Source organism: Medicago truncatula, chromosome 4, assembly GCF_003473485.1.
Source record: "Medicago truncatula cultivar Jemalong A17 chromosome 4, MtrunA17r5.0-ANR, whole genome shotgun sequence".
Classification (NCBI taxonomy): Eukaryota; Viridiplantae; Streptophyta; class Magnoliopsida; order Fabales; family Fabaceae; genus Medicago; species Medicago truncatula.
Window position 1 is genome coordinate 41,951,088 of NC_053045.1, and position 23,802 is coordinate 41,974,889.

At 32.4% G+C, this 23,802-nt stretch overlaps 5 protein-coding genes across 5 annotated transcripts; all 5 read right to left on the reverse strand.

The window, feature by feature from the left end:
• Window positions 1-3,264: 3,264 nt before the first annotated feature.
• On the reverse strand, window positions 3,265-4,317 carry LOC11444527 (uncharacterized). Its single transcript, XM_003607980.3, has 2 exons — window positions 3,988-4,317; window positions 3,265-3,810 (listed from the first exon to the last, which is right to left on the reverse strand). The coding sequence occupies exons 1-2, from the start codon at window positions 4,268-4,270 to the stop codon at window positions 3,542-3,544; spliced, it is 552 nt and encodes a 183-aa protein (XP_003608028.1). The 5' UTR covers window positions 4,271-4,317; the 3' UTR covers window positions 3,265-3,541.
• A 3,766-nt stretch (window positions 4,318-8,083) lies between these two features.
• Window positions 8,084-9,044, reverse strand: LOC11441427 (uncharacterized). The gene is made up of 2 exons (XM_003607982.3): window positions 8,681-9,044; window positions 8,084-8,573 (listed from the first exon to the last, which is right to left on the reverse strand). Exons 1-2 carry the CDS (start codon window positions 8,958-8,960, stop codon window positions 8,302-8,304), a joined length of 552 nt encoding a protein of 183 aa, XP_003608030.1. The 5' UTR covers window positions 8,961-9,044; the 3' UTR covers window positions 8,084-8,301.
• A 2,407-nt stretch (window positions 9,045-11,451) lies between these two features.
• On the reverse strand, window positions 11,452-12,445 carry LOC11445158 (uncharacterized). Its single transcript, XM_003607983.3, has 2 exons — window positions 12,106-12,445; window positions 11,452-11,941 (listed from the first exon to the last, which is right to left on the reverse strand). Exons 1-2 carry the CDS (start codon window positions 12,380-12,382, stop codon window positions 11,670-11,672), a joined length of 549 nt encoding a protein of 182 aa, XP_003608031.1. The 5' UTR covers window positions 12,383-12,445; the 3' UTR covers window positions 11,452-11,669.
• Window positions 12,446-15,912: 3,467 nt separating this feature from the next.
• On the reverse strand, window positions 15,913-16,913 carry LOC11441412 (uncharacterized). Its single transcript, XM_003607984.3, has 2 exons — window positions 16,569-16,913; window positions 15,913-16,350 (listed from the first exon to the last, which is right to left on the reverse strand). Exons 1-2 carry the CDS (start codon window positions 16,849-16,851, stop codon window positions 16,079-16,081), a joined length of 555 nt encoding a protein of 184 aa, XP_003608032.1. The 5' UTR covers window positions 16,852-16,913; the 3' UTR covers window positions 15,913-16,078.
• A 1,616-nt stretch (window positions 16,914-18,529) lies between these two features.
• LOC11445101 (peptidyl-prolyl cis-trans isomerase CYP40) lies at window positions 18,530-22,196 on the reverse strand. Its single transcript, XM_003607985.4, has 9 exons — window positions 21,877-22,196; window positions 20,167-20,667; window positions 19,990-20,077; window positions 19,820-19,872; window positions 19,615-19,719; window positions 19,404-19,479; window positions 19,087-19,124; window positions 18,945-19,010; window positions 18,530-18,834 (listed from the first exon to the last, which is right to left on the reverse strand). The coding sequence occupies exons 1-8, from the start codon at window positions 22,045-22,047 to the stop codon at window positions 18,957-18,959; spliced, it is 1,086 nt and encodes a 361-aa protein (XP_003608033.1). The 5' UTR covers window positions 22,048-22,196; the 3' UTR covers window positions 18,530-18,834; window positions 18,945-18,956.
• Window positions 22,197-23,802: the final 1,606 nt, after the last annotated feature.

A 23,802-nucleotide genomic window follows, 5' to 3' on the forward strand; every position in this document is an offset into this window, starting at 1 on the left:
GATAGTTTGTTCGGTAGACACGTCCCCGAGATTCCGATATGAGAAATTCCAGTTTCTGCTTCCTTCTAACTCTGTGAGGGTCACATCCAACGATGGGATCGACTAAACATGTTTCAGTTCCAAAGTTAGACATGTTTCAGTCACCGGGGAAGTGTCCTTCCTAGTTGACTAGGCTTCTGAAGGAATAGTTTGTCCGATAGACACGTCTTCGAGATTCCGAACTAAGAACATAGTGGGGAGGAACTAATTATTCTCACGTAAAATCTCAAACTGTACAATGAAAAATGGGTCTTACGGCGGAGGAGTCAAGCTATTACGGCGGTGGAGCTTGTAATTTGGAGTTGTCAGTGTAAGGGATTTCAGAATGGTCTTGGACGGCGGCGGCGAACTGAAGGGGGCGGAGTGAAGCCACTGAGTTGTGAAAAGAAAAGAGCTTTCTGTCAAAAAAAAAAAATAAGAGAAGAGAGGAGAGGTGAGGATATACATTTAGATATAATATAGTTTAGTGAGCTTTCTGTGAAAATTATTAAAAGAATGTATATCGTTCAATTATTCTTTTGGACATGAGTTGTAAAACCTTTGAATAATTAAGTCCGTTCAATTTTCAATTGATGAATTTTGGAAAAGTACCTTGATTTGAGAATATTAGCACTAAACTCTCTGGCTTGCTAACACTATAAGTAAAATGGTCTCCACTTTAAATCCCTATTAATAAAAACTTTTCCATCTTCAATCAAGTCCAAATTTTGGAGGAAATACATCAACTTTTTCTGAACATTAATTTGCTTTCACTCTCGGTTTTTATTTATTTATAAAAAGCACTGCCTTTACCTTTAAAAATTCAAAATGCTCTTTTGGTAGAACCAAACATAAATAATTTGTGTTTTTAAAGGTTTCGGGAGATAAATCTGAATGTTGTTTTTCAGGATAAAGAGCAAATAAGGGGCCAAACGAGCAACCATCAAATATTTGTGCCGCCTTGTTTATGGGGCAACGCATTAAAATTCATCCAACAAATGTCCATGTTCGTTAAAATTGTTACATTCGTTTAAAAAATGGAGAAACAAAGAACATCTACCATAGTAAGAAGTGCTTATTACCACAATTGCTTTGATGTATCAAATGTATTACATATATTTTGATAAGTGCAAATAGAATAAGAAACTCGATTTATTTTAATTTATTGGAACATATATTAAAAACCCATTTAGGGTTGACCTAGTGGTTGGTTTGGGATCTTGGAGTTTGCTCCTCCAGAGGTCTTAGGTTCGATTCTCTCTGGTGCCAATTTCGGTGGGCTAAGTCCATACATAGCTTGCTCTGGCTTTAAACGGGGCCCCCGCAAGTGGGCGGTTCTTGGATCGGATACCGAGTTTTAAAAAAAAAAAAAAAACTATAAAATTCAAAAGCTGCAGCATGCAATTCCAATTTTCCAAGAGCTAGTTAGCTATGTCCGGCTTTAAATAATCGTCGTCTTAACCATAGTGATCACGTCCAATTTTTTATATTTCAAAAAATTGTAAGTCAAATTATTGTGGCCAATGCAACCTCAATCATAGTAGTGTTTGTTGTTGTTTCGATAACATATAAATTGTCACGACCAAGTTGGCGGTAGCAAATATTTCTGTAGAAAGTTTGAATTGGATCCCACTCCTACATATTTCTAAATTTATCTATTAAAATTGATTAAATATGCATGCACTATTAGTGTAAAGATGTTTACGTCGTCAATTACTCATAACGGTTAAATATAAAAATATTTGATTTTATTCGTAAATTTTGTAAAGTCATTCATTTGATTGGTTATAATTTGCGAAGTAAAATGTATACATAGACTAAACTCTTAAAAATATTATTAGTCTCATATAAAGTAGTATATATGCTTCAATAATCAAGCTTGACCAATATATAATAGAGGGAAATATTTTTTGAATTATAATAAAGTGAACCATACCGAGAGTATCGTTGAGGTAAAAAGGACCATTCTTAATAGCTCAATCAGAATAGTTGTAGCCAAAGTGCCAATTTTGAGAGCCACCAACAATGATCTTCTTAGGGGTGAAGTCTAACATGAGGTAGTGAATAGGCCTTCATGACATGAGGGAGTGCGCTTTTTAATAGTGAGATTGACCCAATAGATTGGATCCGCTCCACCTCATCAAGAGAGCACATGCACCTCTCCACACTCAATCCAAATATATCAACCCTCTCTTCTCCCTAAGTGAGGTGTCCGGGATTCGAATCCCGACCCCTGCATATGTTATGTATTATCCCTTATCAAGTGAGCTAAGCTTACGGGACACATATTAAGAAACTAAAAATAGAATTAAAAATAATCATTGTATTAAAATAAAGAATACACAATTCTCGATGTTTTATTTTCAATGGAAAGAGGAAAAAGAAAAGAAGAATAAGGAAAAAAGCCAGAGGGAGTTTTTTCTGATGATGAGCAGAAGGAAATTGTTGTCAAGACTAAGAAGGCAAATGAGGAGAAGAAAAAGAACAAGAAAAATCAGGAAGGACCTGTAGTTACTATTGTGGTAAAGAAGGATAATAGGTTGGTTTTTAAGATTGGGAAGAATAAGCCTATTGAGGAGTGAGGAGCAGAAAACTCTGGAGAATAAGAATTTGCAGATTGAGAAAAAGAAGAAGGAGTCAAAGAAGTCGATTGATACAGTTGTTATCCCTGATGCTGATGAGGTGAATCAGGTCGACCAAAACTCGGATGATGAGGAGGTGGTGACCTTGGTAACTGTCAACAAAAAAATTGATGATCTTAACAGGAGAGTCATTTATTATGGCGAATTGATTGAGAAAATGTATTATGGTCGTACTAACTGAGCTAGCTGGGAAAGTAAAGCAGTAGTATTATATATGTTGGACTTAGTAGTATAAGCATATGAGCAACAATAGAGTTATCACTAGGTCCCCTCAAAAAAACAAAATAGAGTTGTCACTATCTCCTTTTTTTTTCTACTTATCTCCCAATATGGTCCCATAGTGACTGGTACTTTATTTAGCATGCAAAGCTATATTTGGAATGTCAAGCCTTTTCTATTTTAGTTTCTAATCATTTTTTTGTAATCGAATGATGTAGTCACTATATAATATCCTTTTCGGTCACATACTATATCATTTTCTCTAAGTGTAAAGATAACAACTAAATGAAATATTAGTTACTACTTTGGACTGGACCTATTATTAATGTTATTATTTAAACATTATCGCGTGGAAATATAAGGCAGTCAAAACTCAGAATTAGGTATAATATACATTGCCCATTTTAATATCATTTTATTTACTACTCCAGTTTTGGTAAAGCTTTTAAATGAGCTGAATTTTACCAATTTGTGGCTCTATAGTATAATTTATTGGAGCAAAATGCTCTTCAATATTTTATGGTGCATTCATATTTAAGTACGAACCAGACATTCACATCATCAAGGATTTGATGGAGTCTTTGACACTTGAGGAGAAAAAGGAGTGGGTGGATAGCAGTCCTACTCGCGTCTTTGATATTGATCCTGTCACATATACTTTCTCAAGGCCATGACCAGAAGGGACGAATCATTGGCATAATAGCAAACTTCATTTGTCCAACGTTGCAATGTAATCCATTTTTCTCACCACATGAAAAGTAATAAGGCTTCCATTTGTTTAACACGAACTTGAATCCCTCTCCAACACCTTGTGTGTGATTTGCCACCATCTTAGCCTTCTTCACATCACATTTCATGAAGCTTTGCCAAGTTGGAAACATGTATACGCTGTGTGGGAAACTTGTTGCATTTGGAGCATCATATTTGAAAACTACACATGGATAAATATCAAATATCAACATCATATAATAATTTGTCCCGTAAGTACAATCAAATTGTAAAATGCTAAATGAATGTGTTAGAGCTTACTGAGTAATGTATAAATATTAATTTATAAAATAATATATATGCCTCAATGATTTATTTTATATATTAAAGTGAAGCTTACTGAGAGTATCATTGACGTAAAAAGGACCATTCTTGATAGCCCAATCTGAATAGTTATAGCCAAAATGCCAATTTTGAGAGCCACCAACAATGATCTTCTTAGGTTGTTGTTCTGTCTTATTTATTTGATGATGATGGTTTCCAAATCTGGACCACCAATCAGTGTAGTTGAAATTGCCAAAGGAGGGCCAGTCTTTGTTTGCCACAGTAACTGTAAACATTGAAGCGCTTATTATAACTAGTAATAAGGTGAGGACATGAACAATGTTTGTGGTGAAGGCCATATTGTCTTAGATGATTCTTGTCTCTTAGGGAGTTTGTTATGCTTTGGTTGGAGTTATAAAACGGGTTTATATAGAGGTTCGTGTGACAGGAAATTAAAGAGTTACGGCATGGAATATACATGGTGGTGTAGAATGGCCAAATTAACTTTTAATTAGTCTTCATATAAGTGGGGTAGAATTTGGAAACAAGTTGAATACAATGTAGCAAGTAGCAATGTTGGGTAGGAGAGTAAGACAGTTAAATATGTTGACTAGAATAATGTTACTAACACTCTTTTTAATACTTATTATCTGGTTGGTTTAAACCATTGTGAGTTTAAATTTTGAAAATTGAACCCACAAAAAGTGGTGAGACATACATTGATTTGATTTAATAAAAGAGTGAATGTTAGAGAGTGTGTTGAAAAGAGAGTGTTGTTATCATTTCTTATGTTCATAGATTGTTAATTATGTTTTGATGCTAGGAATAATTATAATTACTCTTGCATATTTCTTGTAAAAAATCTATGGCCATTTATGCTAAGTGAACCAAGGTCTACGAGAAGAGCCCGCACTCTTACAAAATGGTAAATCAATGTTTAAATTTGAACCAAAAGAGATAGGATTTAATCTCCAACATGTTTTAAATAGAATTATTTTTGATAAAGGAAACTTATGAAAAATTGAAGGGATTTTGTGCACCTATAAGTAAAAAGTGGTTCAAAGTTAAGTTGTTTATATCTACCACTTATGTATTGGTGTAGATGTATAACAATGTATTTATTTATATATTTATCTATTCATTTACTTATTTTCCTTTTGGTTTGTTTCTTAAGCAAGCTAGCTATTATCCAGAATTTAAAGAGAATTGGTTGGTAATGGTATTTGACTTGGTAGACATACGGCAACACAAATGGAATATTGGGAATTATTATGAGAAATGGTCAAATGGGGTCGTGTTGCTATTATTAGGTTTGAATTCTATGAGGTCAAAGCAAGTGTTTCTTACTATTATTGCACATTTAACTGAATCTAGTTGGTAGGAAATTTGACATCTACAAATTTGGAAGATATTCCATGACTAAAAGTAAAATGAAATACAGGCCATGAATTATTTTTCTTCTCCCAATCCCCATGCATTCCGCAGAACCAGAAATTTTGAATGGTGAAGCACCATATACATCACAATTGCTTCCTACGATTTGTCTTTTTAAAAAAAATAAGATATTGAATGATTTCTGATTTTCAATCTCAATAAAAAATCACTCTCTCTAAACAATAATTTAACCATAATGGATGGTGAGGTTTGATAAAAATTATTTATTCTAATAAGTCGTTTCGTTTGTTTTTCTACAAAGAGGATGAAATGCAATTAGGGTTGAGATTCTGAACTCGTTAAATGAATCGTTTCAGTTTATTTTTCTTCAAAACCTCCAATTTGAGAAGAATAGAAAAGAAGCATAAGAGAAGGGCTCTAGAGGAATTTTTCTAAATCCCAAACTCTTATTTATTTATTTTTTTAAAGAAAAAACTAGTAAACAAGGGTATGACCATAAGTACTTAAGAGGCTTCACCTAATAACCAAAAACCCAACCGCAAACATAAATTATACACAAAATATTTTGACTTTGTGTGTCTAGAGTAGAAAAAATATTATGACCTTGTGAGTTTAGGGTAGACAAAAATTAACATGTGAGAGATTGCTTCCAACAAAATGCAGGGCAAGAAGCAATAATGAGAACTTTGTGCAGACAGAGCTACACAATCTTGTGTGTGGCTCCGCCCTCAATGTGTAGGATACTATCTATATTGTGAGCTTAGGCCAAAATAAGATTAAAATATCTTCATTTTAAACTAGGTAAAATGATTAGCAAAAAGACGGGAACTTACGTGTTTGTTTTTTTTCTCTTTTTATTGTGTTAACACGTGTAAATTGTGAACGATATTTTATATGAAATTTTAATTTTGATTAAAATTATACATATAGATATTTGTGAATTTTAAATTGTAATAAATCAAATAAATCATGTTTATCTTTTTCGATGACATCAATAATATAACAAATATAATATAAATTCTTATTTTTTTTCATAACATAAATGATAAAATACTACATATAAATTGATAGGATATAACTATTTTTAATTTGAGGAATGTTATTTGAACAATCAAAGGATCACAATTGCAAAGGGGCTAAATCTTAGGGGGCAAAATTTTCATTTTTTTTATTAGGGGGTCAAAATCGCAACATTAGCAAACTTAGGGGGTCAAAACTGTAGTTTAGCCAAGATAATTTGCGAAAGTTTTGGGCAATGACAGAAAGAGCTATAAAGTGATTATCAAGCATTCTCTTGAGAAAGAGTGCTGTGAATAATGCAGGTTCTGATTTCTGAAGGCAACAACATATCATCACCCTTATGAACTTGAAATCTTTTGTGTTGAAGGAACATAGTTATGGGATCCGTATGGTATAAGTGTGGAGCTTGAAAAGAGAGACATTGGTCCCTACAAGCATTTAGGTGCAATTGATGCTAAATCTTTCAATGCAAGTCACAATAGAGAAACCTCATCAAAGCTTCATTTAAAGGAATCAATTTTGAATCTGTCCAAGATGAAGTTAGGAAGCACAATAGCACTATTGTAAGTGAATCTGTCCAGAAAAAGTAAAACCAATTGGTGCCAATGAAATAAGGCATCTCAACAAGAATGATCTCTATATCTATGATTGAATCTTGAGTTAATTAGGTGAACGATATGCACTCCACTCTAACTTGCTACAAGAATTCACCACAATCTCTTATATTGACAAATCATGACTTTTCAAATCAAATTATACACATATTCTTCACAAGGAATGATGTTTTAATTAGTTAACTGAAAACAATGCAACGATAAGATCTGAAGAAAATAAATGAGGAATTTACAAATCTGGATAAAGAGGTAAACAGTTTGGAAAGTGAAAAAAATAGTATCGTGAAAACAAGAGAGAAATCACTAATAATTTTCACTCACTTGTTCTAACAGTTTCTCCCTTATTTCCGCAAGACTTATTATTTTTTGGCATGTCTCTTTTCTTTTATATCTTGTTCAACATTTGATGGTCTATCCAAGGTGGGACTTATAATTTACAACACTTCAACAATGTTTTGTTTGGTTCAAAGGTTTCTATACTTACTTGCACACTGTATTGATTGCATTATTGCATTTCAACCTAGGGAGTGGCTGGTCTGCAAGAGGATTTTACCTCCTAAATTAGGACAAAAAACACCTCTTTCTATCTTTTCCATTCTCATTTAGGGTATGGTGGCTGGATATATGGGCGATTCATGAGTTTATTTTAAGCGATATTATAAATATTTTATACAACATGTGGATCCATAGCTTAGTGCAAGATTTAAAATACGTGAGAAATTTTAATTTGGCAGGGTATTAGAAATAGCATAGTTTTTTAGAAAACCAGTATGAAGCCAAAAAAAAACAGTTAAGAATGGGATATGATCAATATCAAATTTCAATTAATTCAACTTAAGATTGACTGTATTCGAAAAACTAAATAGTGTTTCATTTTTAGCCAAGCATCTTTATTGAAAAAGCACTTAACATGACTTGAAGCTAACATTTTCTATGATGATCACGTGCAAGAGTTGAAGCTAGATGATATTAACAAGGTCAAACAATCTCCAATTCAAAAAAATGGAAAGAATTATGCTATTTCTTAATTGTAAGAAACGTGAGAAGAGAAATTTATTTAGCTCTTCTTGTGCCAAAGTGAGTTTAATAAAATCATTTGTTGTTAAAAAAAAAAACCATTTATATTATAGTGAGAAAGAAAGCTACAAATTAAAAATTATATCTACCGATTTATAACTTTTTGGCACATTAATATGTTAAATCAGGATACAAGAATAAGAAAACTCGATTTATTTTAATTTAATGGAACATATATTGAAAATTAAAAGAAAACTATAACATTCAGAAGTTGAAGCCAGCAATTCCAATTTTCCAAAAGCTAGCTAGCTTAGGGCAAGTTGTTGGTAATGAACATTTTTTTTTCAAGGCCATGATGGCAAGAAAGGACGAAGCATTGGCATAACCGTAAACTTCATTTGTCCAACGTTGCAATGTAATCCATTTTTCTCACCACATGAAAAGTAATAAGGCTTCCATTTGTTTAACACGAACTTGAATCCCTCTCCAACACCTTGTGTGTGATTTGCCACCATCTTAGCCTTCTTCACATCACATTTCATGAAGCTCTGCCAAGTTGGAAACATGTATACACTGTGTGGGAAACTTGTTGCATTTGGAGCATCATACTTGAAAACTACACATGCATAAATATCAAATATCAACATTATATAAGATTCATGCCGTAAGTACAATCGAATTGTAAAATGCTAAATGAACATTGGAGTATATGTTAGAGCTTACCGAGGGTATCATTGAGGTAAAAAGGACCATTCTTGATAGCCCAATCAGAGTAGTTATAGCCAAAGTGCCAATTTTGAGAGCCACCAACAATGATCTTCTTAGGTTGTTGTTCTGTCTTATTTATTTGACGATGATGGTTTCCAAATCTGGACCACCAATCAGTATAGTTGAAATTGCCAAAAGAGGGCCAGTCTTTGTTTGCAACAGTAACTGTAAACATTGAAGCGGTTATTATTACTAGTAAGGTGAGGACATGAACAATGTTGGTGGTGGAGGCCATTTTCTGATTCAATCTTGTTTCTTAGCTGCTTTCTAAGTTGTAAATAAAGCAAGGGAGTGTGTTTTTTTGAGAGAAGTAAGGGAGTATGTTAGTGTTGTGATTTGGTAAGAGTTATATGAAGGGGGTTTATATAGAGGTGCAAGCGATAGAAAATTGAAGCGTTAGGCAATAGGCATGAAATATATGTGGTGGTGTAGGATGACCAAATTGACTTTTAATTAGTCTTTATATAAGTGGGGGTAGAATTTGGGAACAAGTTGAATATAACATTGTTGTTTTTGGATAGGAGAGTAACACAATTTACATAGTTACAAAATACCATAAGAAGATAGATTTATTTAAAATAAATGGTTAATGTTTTGCATTTTTGTGGTTAATAAAGTAATTCGATGAGATTTATGAATATATGTTAAAAAAAAGTACCACCAAAATATGAACGATTTATTAATTTTTCTCTATATTTTCTACCCCGAAGCCTTCCCTCCAAAGGATATGTTTGACGTTTTAAGACGGGAAAACTTTGGAAAATAGGAAGTAGAAGGAATGAAGAGTTTTGGGAGGAAAATTGTTTGGAGTGTTTATATTTTTCTTCATAATAAAAAAATTCCTAATTTAAAGAAACTCATAAATACATTTGATGAGGATGTTTAAGGATTTTAGGTTAGGGTTTAGATAATTTTTTCAAATTATTTTTATGTTGTTATAATACTCTAAATTTTTTAAATATATTAATCATTAATATTCTTTCATGTCATTTCTCTAAATATACTCTTTCCCATAAGATGGAAGAATTCTATTTCTTTCCACTCTTTCTATTATCAAACTCTAAATTGCGTTAATTTGTTTTGTGTTGTACATGGGGAATGGTAATTAAGTTGAATTGAGACATGATCTCAAGGTTAAAAAATAACTTATTTGCCAGGAGTGAAAATAAAAAGTATGCAAAAACAACTAAATATCAACTGAAAATGTCAATATTGTTAGACCGCAAACCTTAACGCGAGTTCGAACTTAAAAATTTGCAATTGTTATGTGATGTTTGTCACTTTATCTACAAACTCAAAAAACTAAATAATTTATGTAATATTTGAGAGATAAAATGAATCTTTTAAAATATAAGTCATCAATCAAAATATATTATGAAAATAAAATAAGGGGCTACATATTTAGCAAATCAAACATTTTCTGCATCAATTGACAGAAATGATCTTTGGGCAACGTTTGAAAATTAAAGACCAAAATAATTCTTTTAAAAGATAAAGTAAAATAAATTTTAAAAATAAGATAAAATACCAAAAGTAGCATCGTATGAGATGGAAGTTGCTATTATGGCCTTTGAATTTTATGATGGTAAAGCCAATGTTTCTTACCATTAATGCACATTTAACTGAATCTATACTGGGGGGGTAGGAAGTTTCAAATACAAAACTGTAAATATTCAACATGATTTGATTTAATAATGCTGAATTAAATACACGCCTTTGACTGACGTGATGATGACGGCTTGGTGGCATGAATTAAATTTGAGCACAAGTAACATGATTGTCCAAAATATGATTTCTGAAAATATTTCCAAAATCTCTTGAGAATGAGTGCTATCAAAAATGTAGGTTCTGAAGGCAGCAACTTATCATCACCAGCAATGCAAGGCACAATAGAAAAACTACATCGATGACTTGCCTTCATTGAATGGAAGCAATTTTAAAGATTGCAAACAATTTTATTTTTAATCAACATAATTTATTAGACTAACAGACCCGTACAAGACGTAATAGTTGTACTGCAATCAAATACTCCCTCCGTCCCAAATTGTATGTCGCTTTAGAAAAAAAAATTGTCCTAAATTATATGTCGCTTTACAATACCAATGAAATATTTATGTTATTTTTCCTATTATATCCTTAACTATTAATTACTCTATCTTCTTTCAATTATTTCATTTATCTTTTCCATACCATTTATTAGGGATAATTTTGTAAAACAACTCATAATTTCTCTTCCCCACGCAATATTAATTACATTTCTTAATACGTGTGAAATGGCCAAAACGTCTTACAATTTGAGACGGAGGGAGTATATTGTTGTAAGCTAATCCATCTATCCAAGTCATGATCTTGTACATACTCATATCGGGTATACGGAATTTGGCTGAATATATCGGTGTTTCATGAGTTTATTCAAGTGATATTATAGATTATTTTATACAACATGGATCCATAGCTTAGTTCAAGATTTAAAAAACGTGAGAATTTTAATTTGGTAGGGGATGACAAATAGCATATAGTTTTTAGAAAACCAGTTAACAATGGGATAAGATGGCAGCAGATACACCTTTGCGATATCAAATTTCAATTAATTCAACTTAAGATTGACCCATAGAAGTTGATGGTCTGTATTTGAAAAACTAAACAGAATTGAATTTTAGCCGAGCACCTTTATTGAAAAAGCACCTAACATGACAATATTATTCAGAAACAAAAAAACTACTATTATACAGATGCACCAAATAATTTATTCTTTTTTGATAAAACGGAATAGTATCTCAAATCACTATAAGAATAAGAAAACTCGCTTTATTTTAATTTGCTGGAACGTTTATTGAAAATTAAAAGAGAAAACTATAAAATTCAGAAGCCCTGCAGCAAGCATGCAATTCCAATTTTCCAAGAGCTAGTTAGCTATGTCAAGTTGTTGCAAATGAACATTTTTTCAAGGCCATGATTGCCAGAAAGGACGAAGCATTGGCATAACCGTAAACTTCATTTGTCCAACGTTGCAATGTAATCCATTTTTCTCACCACATGAAAAGTAATAAGGCTTCCACTTGTTTAACACGAACTTGAATCCCTCTCCAACACCTTGTGTGTGATTTGCCACCATCTTAGCCTTCTTCACATCACATTTCATGAAGCTCTGCCAAGTTGGAAACATGTATACGCTGTGTGGGAAACTCGTCGCATTTGGAGCATCATATTTGAAAACTACACATGCATAAATATCAATATCAAATTGTAAAAGGCTAAATGAACATTGGAGTATATGTTAGGGCTTACTAGTGTATTAATATTAAATTTATAAAATAATATATATGCCTCAATAATTTATTAAGTTTGACAAATGGAGTTTATAATAAAGGGAAGCTTACCAAGAGTATCATTGAGGTAAAAAGGACCATTCTTGATAGCCCAATCAGAGTAGTTATAGCCAAAGTGCCAATTTTGAGAGCCACCAACAATGATGTTCTTAGGTTGTTGTTCAGTCTTATTTATTTGATGATGATGATTTCCAAATCTGGACCACCAATCAGTGTAGTTAAAATTGCCAAAAGAGGGCCAGTCTTTGTTTGCCATAGTAACCGTAAACATTGAAGTGGTTATAACTAGAAAGGTAAAGACATGAACAAAGTTGGTGGTTGTCGTCATTGTCTGAATTGATCTTAATTTTCTCTTAGCTGCTTCTGAATAAATCAAAAGGATTATGTTATGATTTGGTTGGAGTAGTAGAGGGGGTTTTATATAGAGGTGTCTATGAAAGGAAATTAAAGCGTTAGGCATGAAATATACGTATGGTGGTGCAGGATTACCAAATTATCTAATTCATTGGTCTTCATATAAGTGGGAGCAAAATTTGGATGTTAAAAAAAAATGTAAATATTTTTTAAGTGTTATTTGAATTTTGAACTCGAAAGTCTTTCCTATTTTATATTAAAGCATTATCAAATTAGTTTATGAGTTCTAATTCAACTCGTAAAAGTGTCAAAATTACGAGGTCAGAAGTTGTGATTCAACTCGTAAAAATGTTAAATAACTTTTTTTAAAAACAAGTTGAATATGTAGCGTTGTTGATATTGGACAAGAGAGTAACACAAATATGTTTATTCCCGGTGACAACTATATTAACCATCAACAAAAGATAGATAACCTCTACCCACCTTTTATTGATGGATAAATACGATTTTATCTTCAGATATTATTATATTTTTATATTAGCAATAACTATAATCAATTTTATACATTCGTAAGTATAAGTCCTCATGATTTTCCTTAAAAAAAAAAAAAAAAAAAAAAAAGGTTCTCGTAATTTTCATATCTTTAATTATGTTAGTTTTTTTTTTTCCTTCAATTTGTAATAAATATTATGATCAAAATAGATTTTAACAATAAGATAAAGAGTAGTGCTTGTTGGGTCATGAGAGGAGCTCGGGAGACCGTTCACATCGAGGCTAGAACAACCGCACAAGGGAGAGAGACGGCACACTCTTATCGAAAACCTTAAGGAATGAGTTTATGGGTCCTCTTACTTATAAGTTGTTCAACCTTTAGTTTTTATCATATGTGTGACATATAACTCACACTTGCACACAATAGTGCTAGCAACATTCTCTTTTTAACACTCTCTCCACCACTTACATTTTTATTGGGCTTAAATTATGATGAGTCTCACTTTAATAATAGGTTTCACTAAAAGTGGTGGGTCATACATTACTTTCATCTAATAAAAGAATAAGTGTTGAAAGGAGTGTTAAAAAGAGAATATCCTTAACATTCATCCAAGATAAATGATCAAATATCTTAGTCTATATTTTATATCTACCGAGTGGTTTAATTAAAAAATGATCAAAATTCGCAATTAGAGAGAATGGGTTGGTACTTGGTAGTAATAAATCATAAAAATTAAATTCTTATGAGGAAAAGGTCAAATGGGGTCATGTTGGTATTATGAGGTCAAAACAAGTATTCCTCACTAGTACTGCGCATTTAACTGAATCAAGTGGAGTGGAAAGGAAATAATTTCACATACAAAATTTCGGTGAATATTCCATGAGTTAATGTGAAATGAAATACACGCCTTTGAGTGATGTGATGATGACGGTTTTGGTGACTGAAGAAACAAATTAAATAGGAAAAAAAAAAAAAAAAAAACAGAAGAAAAAGCTAAGGCCTAAGAAATAAAACTCAGCTATACTATTTTTATTTTTTTTTTAACAAACAAAAATGGAATTATATTAACCACCAAAAGCAACTCTTCTAGTATAAGGTGTGCCATAAGAACTACTTTACAAATACAGAGTTATACAACCAACCAAAACAAACCATTACGCGATGCTCAAGCATTGTAAGGGACTTGAACACCACTTATCTGAACCAAACCTAAAGACCACCAAGGTATATCGATTGTTCCAATCATAACTTTACGAATGCTTTATATATCTAAAGCAATGGATGCAAATTGATGAATTGGAGGCACAAAATCATTGATAAAGGATAGCACACTCATTGAATCAAAATAGCAATTAAAAATTTTGGCCAGGATAATCTCAACCATTTTTGAGGTCTAAAGCGAATTCTAAGTGTAATGCCTATTTAAAATTAATATCTTTTTTGAAAAGTTTCGATGTAAATTTATTTTTTTGGCCTTTTTAATATGCACAATCCGTTTATTAAATTATCTTAATCAAATTTATTTAATATTTATTTTTTAACAGATAATAAAGTTAAGTCATTTAACTTATTCAAATAAAAAGTTAAGTTATTTAATCTTTGTTGAAACATTGCGAATCATAAATAAAATTTTATTAATTTTAATTTTGAATAACTATGTTCCACAGAAGAAGCAATTACATGAATTAATTGATGTATCATTTTCTATTTGTATATGAGGAGTATGAATCACAAAATTAATATTTTCATAAAAATATTGTTGATATCTCATTACTAATAAAGAATATATACTAGGTGAAAAAAAGTGGAGCCTAAGGCAAGGGTTTACTGATCTAATAGATGAGACGACTCTAAGTTTGATATTTTAATAGTTGAGACGAATTTGAGTTCGGTATCCCGAGTGATAAGCTATAAAAGGACCGTGAAATAAACGTTGATATGATTCCAAATAATTCCTCCAATCTTTGCTAAATTAGAACCGTGAATGCTACATCAACATCAATAATTAACATTAGCAACCTCTCTAAAAGGATGGCAAGTAACAACTCTCGGTGACAATTAGACGTGTGGCTCAACATGTTTGAGGTCTGAAACAAGTTTTATAGTAGTAATTTTTATAAGAAAGGGTTATCTAAAAAATATACACCAGTTTTTTTTGTCATCGAATAATGGTCCTCCTAAACTTTTCTGTCTTCAAAATTGGTCTCCATTTGTTTTGGAACAAGGAAAACTCAATTTATCATTTATTAAAGTGTATTAGATACAAAGAGGAGCAAATAGAACAACCATATTTACTTGACGATTAACATTCATCTAATACTAGACACAATGAAACTAAACTCCAAAATCCCTACACCTTTAGAATGAATAGCATCAACTAGTATTTTGGAATCGCTCTCGAACGTAACATTGTGAAGCCCTAAGCTGATGACCTAATTCATTGCATTCCAAAGACCCATATAACCTCATCCCCTTCATGAATTGCTAGTAGCATATATACAACCAACCTGTTAGAGCTGAACTGTTCTCACCATAGCTGGTCAAGTTCAAAATACTTACGTAGTCTTATGATTGCTTCTAGAAAATTAATTTGTTTTTCACTCTCGATTTTTTATAAAACACATTACCTTTACCTTTAAAATTTCAAAATGCTCTTATTGTAGAACCAAACATAAATATTTGGGTGGTTACTCTTTTGGCTCCATACAAATGCACAAACATTTCGGGAAATAACTTCCTAACAACATTTTGTGTGTTTTTAAAGGCTTTGGGAGATAAATCCGAATGTTGTTTCTCGAGGTAAAGAGTAGATAGGGGGCCAAAAGAGCAACCATTAAATATTTGTGCCGCATTGTTTCTGGGGCAATGCATTAAAATTCATCTAATTAACAAATGTCCATGTTCGTGAAAATTGTTACATTCGTTTAAAAATGGAGAAACAAAGAACATCTACCATAGTAAGTAGTGCTTATTACCACAATTGCTTTGATGTATCAAATGCATTACATATATTTTGATAAGTGCAAATAGAATAAGAAAACTCGATTTATTTTAATTTATTGGAACATATATTGAAAATCAAAAGAGAAAACTATAAAATTCAAAAGCTGCAGCATGCAATTCCAATTTTCCAAGAGCTAGTTAACTATGTCAAGTTGTTGCAAATGAACATTTTTTTCAAGGCCATGATGACCAGAAAGGACGAAGCATTGGCATAACAGCGAACTTCATTTGTCCGACGTTGCAATGTAATCCATTTTTCTCACCACATGAAAAGTAATAAGGCTTCCACTTGTTTAACACGAACTTGAATCCCTCTCCAACACCTTGTGTGTGATTTGCCACCATCTTAGCCTTCTTCACATCACATTTCATGAAGCTTTGCCAAGTTGGAAACATGTATACGCTGTGTGGGAAACTTGTTGCATTTGGAGCATCATACTTGAAAACTACACATGCATAAATATCAAATATCAACATTATATAAGATTCATGCCGTAAGTACAATCGAATTGTGAAATGCTAAATCAACATTGGAGTATATGTTAGGGTTTACTAGTGTATAAATATTAAATTTATAAAATAATATGTATGCCTCAATAATTTATGATTAATCTTGACCAATGGAGTTTATAATTTATTTTATAAATAATAAAGGGAAGCTTACCGAGAGTATCATTGAGGTAAAAAGGACCATTCTTAATAGCCCAATCAGAGTAGTTATAGCCAAAGTGCCAATTTTGAGAGCCACCAACAATGATGTTCTTAGGTTGTTGTTCAGTCTTATTTATTTGATGATGATGGTTTCCAAATCTGGACCACCAATCAGTGTAGTTGAAATTGCCAAAAGAGGGCCAATCTTTGTTTGCCATAGTAACTGTAAACATTGAAGTGGTTATTATAACTAGTAATAAGGTGAGGACATGAACAATGTTTGTGGTGAAGGCCATATTGTTTTATATGATTCTTGTCACTTAGCTAACTGTTTATTTGTTAAAGCAAAGGGAGGTTGTTAATTGTTATGATTTGGTTGGTGTTATAGAAGAGGTTTATATAGAGGAGCTCGTGGAAGAAAATTAAAGCGTTAGGCATGAAGCATAAATGGTGGTGTAGAATGACCGAATTAACTTTGAATTAGTCTTGATATAAGTGGGGGTAGAATTTGGAAATAAGTTGATTTTTTTTTTTAATTACGCAAAACAAGTTGAATTTGTAGACACAATGGTATCACGTAGTTAAAGATGTTCATAGATTGTTATGTTTTGATGTAGGAATAATTATTACTCTTATGTATATCTTGTTCAAATCAACTTAGAGATATGGTTATTATTTTCATATAAAATGTAAGTAAGGTGAGAAGCAAGCTATGTATGTTTTCTAAGATGAAATAAGTAAACTCATGTTAAAAATTAATAACAGTATGGTTAGAACTAGTAACGGTTATTTTTGTATATAGTTGACATGTTGAGAGAGGGATGGTAATTTGTTCAAATAAGATATGTTCACGAGGTAAAAAAAAAATACTCATTTTCAAGATCCGCACAACACTTTGAGAAACTTTTGAGAGATCAAGAACTAAAACATTTTAAAAAATGAACTAAGTTAAATCTTTCAAAAGATAAATGATCTAAATAATTTTGTTTTGACCTAATCAAAATAAATGTTAACAATAAGTTAAAAGAAATATATTTTATATATACCGTGTGGCGTAATTAATTAAACAAATTATCTCAAATTCTCAATAGATGTATAAACTGAAAGATAAAATTGTTTGATCCAGATATGAAGAGCAGAGTAGTAGATCAAGTTTCTTAATAATATTATTTGTCATAATTTTAAACTTCGTATCCATTTCTTTTTTAATAATATTATTTTTCCATATTTATTTACTATTCTGTTTCTTAATAAAGCTAATCGAGTAGTAGAGAGAATGGGTCGGTAATTAGTAGAGACTAGAGATTTCACATATTAACACATAGTGGGAATTATTATGTGGAAAAGGTCAAATGGGGCCGTGTTGCTATTATGAGGTTTGAATTATATGAGGCCAAATGTTTTTCTTAACTATTACTGCACATCTAACTGATATAGTGGGTGGGAAATTTCACATTCAAACTCGTAAACAATCCATGACTTAATGTAAAATGAAATGTAGACCTCTCAGTGATGTAATGATGATGCTGGCTCAGTCGAGGTGTTGGAAATAAGTTAAGTTAAGTTGATAAAAATTGATTCAATTCAAAATTTAATTTGAGTTTGATGCAACTCTTTTTTTAGTCGATGAGTTGTTCATGAGTTGATTTAATGATGATGCTAGTTCAGTGGAAGTGTTGGAAATAAGTTAAGTCGAGTTGATGAAAATTGATTAGGTTCTAAATTCAATTTGAGTTTGATGCAACTTTTTTTTTTAGTTTGATTTGTTTAAATCAAGAATAAATTGATTCATCATATGTGAGATGAATCGAGTTAGTTCGTGATTTAAACAAGTCAAACTCGATGAGTTGTTCATAAGTCGACTTTCGATGATATACAACTTGAGCTATATAAATTAACTCAATTGGATACAAGTTTACATATTAACCACAATAATCAACGAAATGAATTAACTTCTTATACGCTTAAATAAGATATGCTAACAAAAAGTACTAAATTACACTTGTGAAAGTTCTAAATGATAAATATCAAAATCACATATAGAACAATTTCTGTGGTCCATCAACAAAATTACATTTCAATGACTAGAATCACCATCCAATAATTAAAATGATCCCAATAAAAGAAAATGTTAACAAAATTGTTGGCTTAAAGTTTCATTTATTGACCTATTTCATGTGAACCTCATTCTCAATACTTTTAGTAACAAAGGGTTCAAACCCAAACCTTTTACCTTTTTGTATATATATGTTGCAATTATATGATTGTTCAACATAAACCTGAAAAGAACAAAGAAGCTACATATCAACAAAAGACGCGAGTTCAATTATATTGCCTCATGTAAATGTTACTTTACATTACGCTGTTTCATGGTATTCATGTGACTAACCTTTGTGCTATGCTATTGAAACATCTTACTATAAGCTTTTTTCTCTAGATCAGTCCTATCAGATATCTGCAACAAACATAACAAATTAGACTCCAGAGAAGTATACATAATGCTTCAATGCTTGTTTCAAAGATGCACTCACCTTCTTCCTGGCCGCAGCTAGTTCCTTTTTTATTCCAGCTAAACATTGCAACAAAATGTTATAAGGTTCGGTGTAAATGGCCATATACAAGTGCATAAATTTTTTAGTTCATAAAATAACCAATTTTTAGATTACATCATTTGGACATTAACTTTCAGCTTGCATCATTAAAAAGTTTATTATTCTTTTGTCTGTGTATGTCGAGAAAACTGACTCTCAGTTATGGCTAATAAATAATATAGTGTAACAATCACTTATAGCACAGAAAAGGACACGACAAAGGTTTGATCCAAAATAGTATGTTCATAATAACTAACCATCATTTGGCTCCAAGGTCAGTGCCTTCTTAAAGCTTTCAACTGCAGCATCAATGTCATTCAGTACTATGTATGCCTGGTGAAATGGAAGTAACATAATTATCAGAGAAAAAAAGCAGGACACATTAAATACCTGAAACTAGAAGCCTGACATAGTAAAGGGTGACAAGCACCGTATGATGATTCAAAGCTCTTCAATAGCCATACCAACCTGTCCTTGGCGAAACAAAGCTTTTGCATTGTTATGGCCTTCACGCATTGCAAATTCTGTGTCTAACAGTGCTCCTTTAACATCTCCTATTTTCAATTTACAAGCCTGTAAAAAATAAAATCAGTAGAATGAGAAACATCAAAGTCAGTTATTATACGTGCACTTTAAATTTATCTGAAAAGTGTAGTAGTAAATTCCAACTTACTGAGCTGTTTGTAAATATATGAGACTTTGTTTTTCTTAAACCTGAACTTTTCTCTGCAAAGCCAAAAATAAACCTACTTATCATGTGTAAAGGATGTGAAGTGCATTTGTAGCATAGTTGTTGCACATTGCACTGTAAAGTGAAATAAATAGTAGCAAAAGGAAGCATACCTTCATCAATCCCTTCCTTCTCCCAACAAATATCTAGGTAACGTAAAGCCTTCCGATACTTCCTTAGAGCCATTTTGTAATCTTGTTTCTGTCAGGAAAAATAAATTATAAATATTTAATTCTTATCTCAGATTATAATAGAGCTAATTTCATATATTAGGATAGCAGCAAATATACCTTGTAACACTCGTTACCAAAAGCTTTGATTGAGTCAACAGATTTAAGCCACCATTCAAGTTCACTAGGGATCTCGGCAAGGTCTGCTGGCCAATCGGGATAAGTATCACCGTCTTTGAAAAAGTTTGTTATGCCATCATCTTCTCCTTCGGGAATTTCTCCACAATCCACAATTTTAACATCAAGAACAGGACGGTCCTCATCTCCGGTCGTAACATGCTCAATTGAACGGACTACGCCCATTCCTTTAACTACTTTCCCAAATACAACATGCTTACCATCTAGATGAGCAGTTCGGGTAGTAGAGATGAAAAACTGAGAACCATTTGTATTAGGACCTGTATTTGCCATTGATAACATTCCTTTCCTTTCATGCTTCATTTCAAAATTTTCATCTTCAAACTTGAGTCCATATATAGATTCTCCTCCAGTACCATCTCCAGTAGATATATCACCTCCTTCAATCATAGCGCCTTTAACAATACGATGAAAGCAAGATCCCTGAAAATAACAACAGAATATTAAATGAATTCAATAATTGACCCTCGAGCTAATATAGGCGATTTACTTTTAAAGAGATAATTTTTTTTTTAGAAAAAACGCAAGTTGGTGTTAATATCATGAACAAACTTAGAGATTAGGATGTACTTCGATAGACATTGATGCCCTATACAACTGTACAAGCAACACTAGCGAAATATATTTGAGTTACAATTCAAAGTTTCGTTCTATATATTGTTTGATGGTCAACAATACATAACAACATTGTTGCATGTATAGATATATATAAACTATATTACTATATAATTTTGATCAATATGAAAGGAGCATACAAGCGCGATACGACATGAATACAAGGATACATGAAATTCTTAAAAAATAAAGATATGAAGCGGAGGAAAAAAATGCACTCTACATAAACATCTAATATTTGTAAAGAGACTTTGATATTTTCAATATTATAACTATATTTTCCCCAACCAATATATCATTACTTCTTCTTAAAGTAAGTCTTGACCATGTCTAATTGCTAACTATTTACTGAACTATTACCAATTTTATCAATTATATCTTCCCAATTCCCATTCTATCATCAACATAGCTTCTATCTAATTTTTGACAATCAACACTATCAATTCAAGTTCATCACTGCCATCATGAAATGTATCGTTTACATCTCCACTAATATCTCGCAAACGTGTCTATTTTTCTTAAATCATCAAAGAATGAATAAAGGAGTGAGCACTGCACTTCACTTCTGCAGTTCTGCTCATAACATAATGAAGAACAATGCTCTGGGAAAAACTTTAAAGACAAGTTTTTGAAAATATATAACCCAAAGTATCCAAAAGGTATCCCAAATGTACCAATCAAAACTTTTGAATTAGCAAATTCTTCATTGATTATATTTAGTGAAGGAATATTATCAAACAGTATAGAAAAATTCACCTCCACCAATAAAGAAGAAACTTTTAGATTAAAAAAGTTATCACAACAATCAAAAGAATAAAGGGAACAATCATCTTTTCAGAATTGATGGTCCAAATTCAAGTTCAACCCTTTTTTAGATTACAACAAAGTACAGATCTTTACAATCAACAACAATTCTGAGAATCAAAACAGAACAAAAAAAAAAAAAGAGTCTTTGATAGGTAAAAAAACTAGAAATGAATAAAAAACGATAATGGGTCATAAGAAAAAAGAGAGTACCTTAAAATGGAGGGGTACCCCAGTATTGGGACCACTGCCTTTCTCACCAGTACATAGAGCTCTGAAATTTTCAGCAGTTTTGGGAACAACATCGTTGTAAAGTTCGACCAATATTCGTCCTTCTAGTTCTTCACCTATGCTAATGTCTAAGAAGCACCTTGTTCTTCTCATTTTTTTTCTCTTCAATGTTCAATGACACAGAAAGCACCTAGTTTCTATGTTGTTTGTTTGTAGTGGTATAGAAGACCTTCTAGATTCTTCAGAGTGAAGGGTCTTTTAGAATTCAAACAGTAACGACAACATTCACTTATTTAGACAGACAAAGTGGGTGAGAATGTAACAGTAATGTTCCATTTTGGGATTTTAGACAACAATCCTTATTTTGGGATTTTCCATAAAAAAAAATGTAAGTTATTAACTCTAAAAGTTTCAATTAAATAATTTGAAGAATCTAATTGGTACAGAAAAAAAACATAAAGATAACTTATTATATTTAATTAATTTAAAGGACTTAAGTAGTATGAAAAAATTAAATGATTAATTTGTTACAATTAAATAACTTATTAAATAACTTAAAGGATTTCAAGTATAAGTCTATTAGTTATTTTATAAAAATTTGTAGACTTTTTAGTGTTTTTCTCTTTTTAAATGGAAAAGATGAAGATATTCTTTTTAATTTTTTCTTATTTGTGAGGAATCTAGGAAAACTTCATGGGTAGCTTGGAATTCAGTTTGTCTACCAAAGGAGGAAGAAGGTTTGGGGGTGCGGCTGTTATGTGAATTTAATATTTCATTATTAGGAAAGTGGTGTCGGCGGATGCTAGGAGAGAAGGATATATTATAGTATCGAGTCTTAAAGGTTAGGTACGGGGAGGAGGGAAGTAGGTTGAAGGAGGGTGGTAGAGAGAGTTCTTCGTGGTGGCGGATGATGTGTGGTATCCGTAATGGTGTCGGTTTGGGAGTGGGGAGTTGGTTCGAAGATAACTTACGTAGGGTGGTTGGTGGAGGCAGATACACCTATTTTTGGACTGACAACTGGGTGGGTGGCGTTCCCTACGGGTTCGCTTCCCCCACATTTTCGAGTTGGCTGCCAACAGGTGGGCGACGGTGGAGGATATGGAGCGGCGTGGGTGGGAGGATGGGGTGAGGCGTGGGACTGGCGTAAGCGTATGCATGCTTGGGAGGAGGAGAGTGTCGCAGAATGTTCTATCCTTTTGCATGATGTTGTTTTGCAGGCTCATATTCATGACAGGTGGAGGTGGCTTCTTGATCCCACACATGGCTACTCCGTGAAGGGAACTTATCAATATCTCACGACGATGGACGAGTCTCCTGAAAGCGATTTGGTATCTATGTTTGCTTGGAGACTTTTTCGAAATAGATTACCTACGAAAGATAACCTGTTACGTCGACAGGTGTTGCATTCAGACAACGTAGCTTGTGTGGGAGGGTGCGACTCTGTTGAGAATGTCGAACACCTTCTCCTTGGCTGTGCTTTTTTTGGCCGAGTGTGGACACAGTTGTTACTTTGACTTGGTTTATCATACGTGGCTCCGGTGGGGTGTAGAGACCATTATCTTCAGTTTGGAAATATGGCGGGTTTACCGCATTTTTCACATTCTTTTTTACAGTTAATTTGCCTGGCTTGTGTGTGGACCATTTGGAAGGAGAGGGACAACCACATTTTTAATCAGAAGGCTGCATCAATTAGCATGATATCTGACAAAGTGAAATTACTCTCATTCCAGTGGCTTAAAACTAGGTTGCATTCGTTTGCTTTCAGTTACCATGACTGGTGGCAACACCGTAGGTACTGTATGAGTATTTACATGTAATCTTCTTTGTTTTGGTTTAGAAATCACGGTGTCTGTTATTGTGGCACCGATGAACCGATATTGTATCGTTTTTAAGTGATTCTCTTTTGCA

Bases quoted from the DNA above. Each gene is read 5' to 3' on its own strand.
- LOC11444527 (XM_003607980.3), bottom strand. From the start codon at position 4,270: ATGGCCTTCACCACAAACATTGTTCATGTCCTCACCTTATTACTAGTT. The intron at 3,811-3,987 runs GTAAGCTTCACT...ATCCATGTGTAG, and splicing joins TTACGTCAATGATACTCTCA to TTTTCAAATATGATGCTCCA.
- LOC11441427 (XM_003607982.3), bottom strand. From the start codon at position 8,960: ATGGCCTCCACCACCAACATTGTTCATGTCCTCACCTTACTAGTAATA. The intron at 8,574-8,680 runs GTAAGCTCTAAC...ATGCATGTGTAG, and splicing joins TTACCTCAATGATACCCTCG to TTTTCAAGTATGATGCTCCA.
- LOC11445158 (XM_003607983.3), bottom strand. From the start codon at position 12,382: ATGACGACAACCACCAACTTTGTTCATGTCTTTACCTTTCTAGTTATA. The intron at 11,942-12,105 runs GTAAGCTTCCCT...ATGCATGTGTAG, and splicing joins TTACCTCAATGATACTCTTG to TTTTCAAATATGATGCTCCA.
- LOC11441412 (XM_003607984.3), bottom strand. From the start codon at position 16,851: ATGGCCTTCACCACAAACATTGTTCATGTCCTCACCTTATTACTAGTT. The intron at 16,351-16,568 runs GTAAGCTTCCCT...ATGCATGTGTAG, and splicing joins TTACCTCAATGATACTCTCG to TTTTCAAGTATGATGCTCCA.
- LOC11445101 (XM_003607985.4), bottom strand. From the start codon at position 22,047: ATGAGAAGAACAAGGTGCTTCTTAGACATTAGCATAGGTGAAGAACTA. The intron at 20,078-20,166 runs GTATATTTGCTG...TTTTCCTGACAG, and splicing joins TTGGTAACGAGTGTTACAAG to AAACAAGATTACAAAATGGC. The intron at 19,011-19,086 runs GTGAGTGCATCT...TGTTTGTTGCAG, and splicing joins TAGCTGCGGCCAGGAAGAAG to ATATCTGATAGGACTGATCT.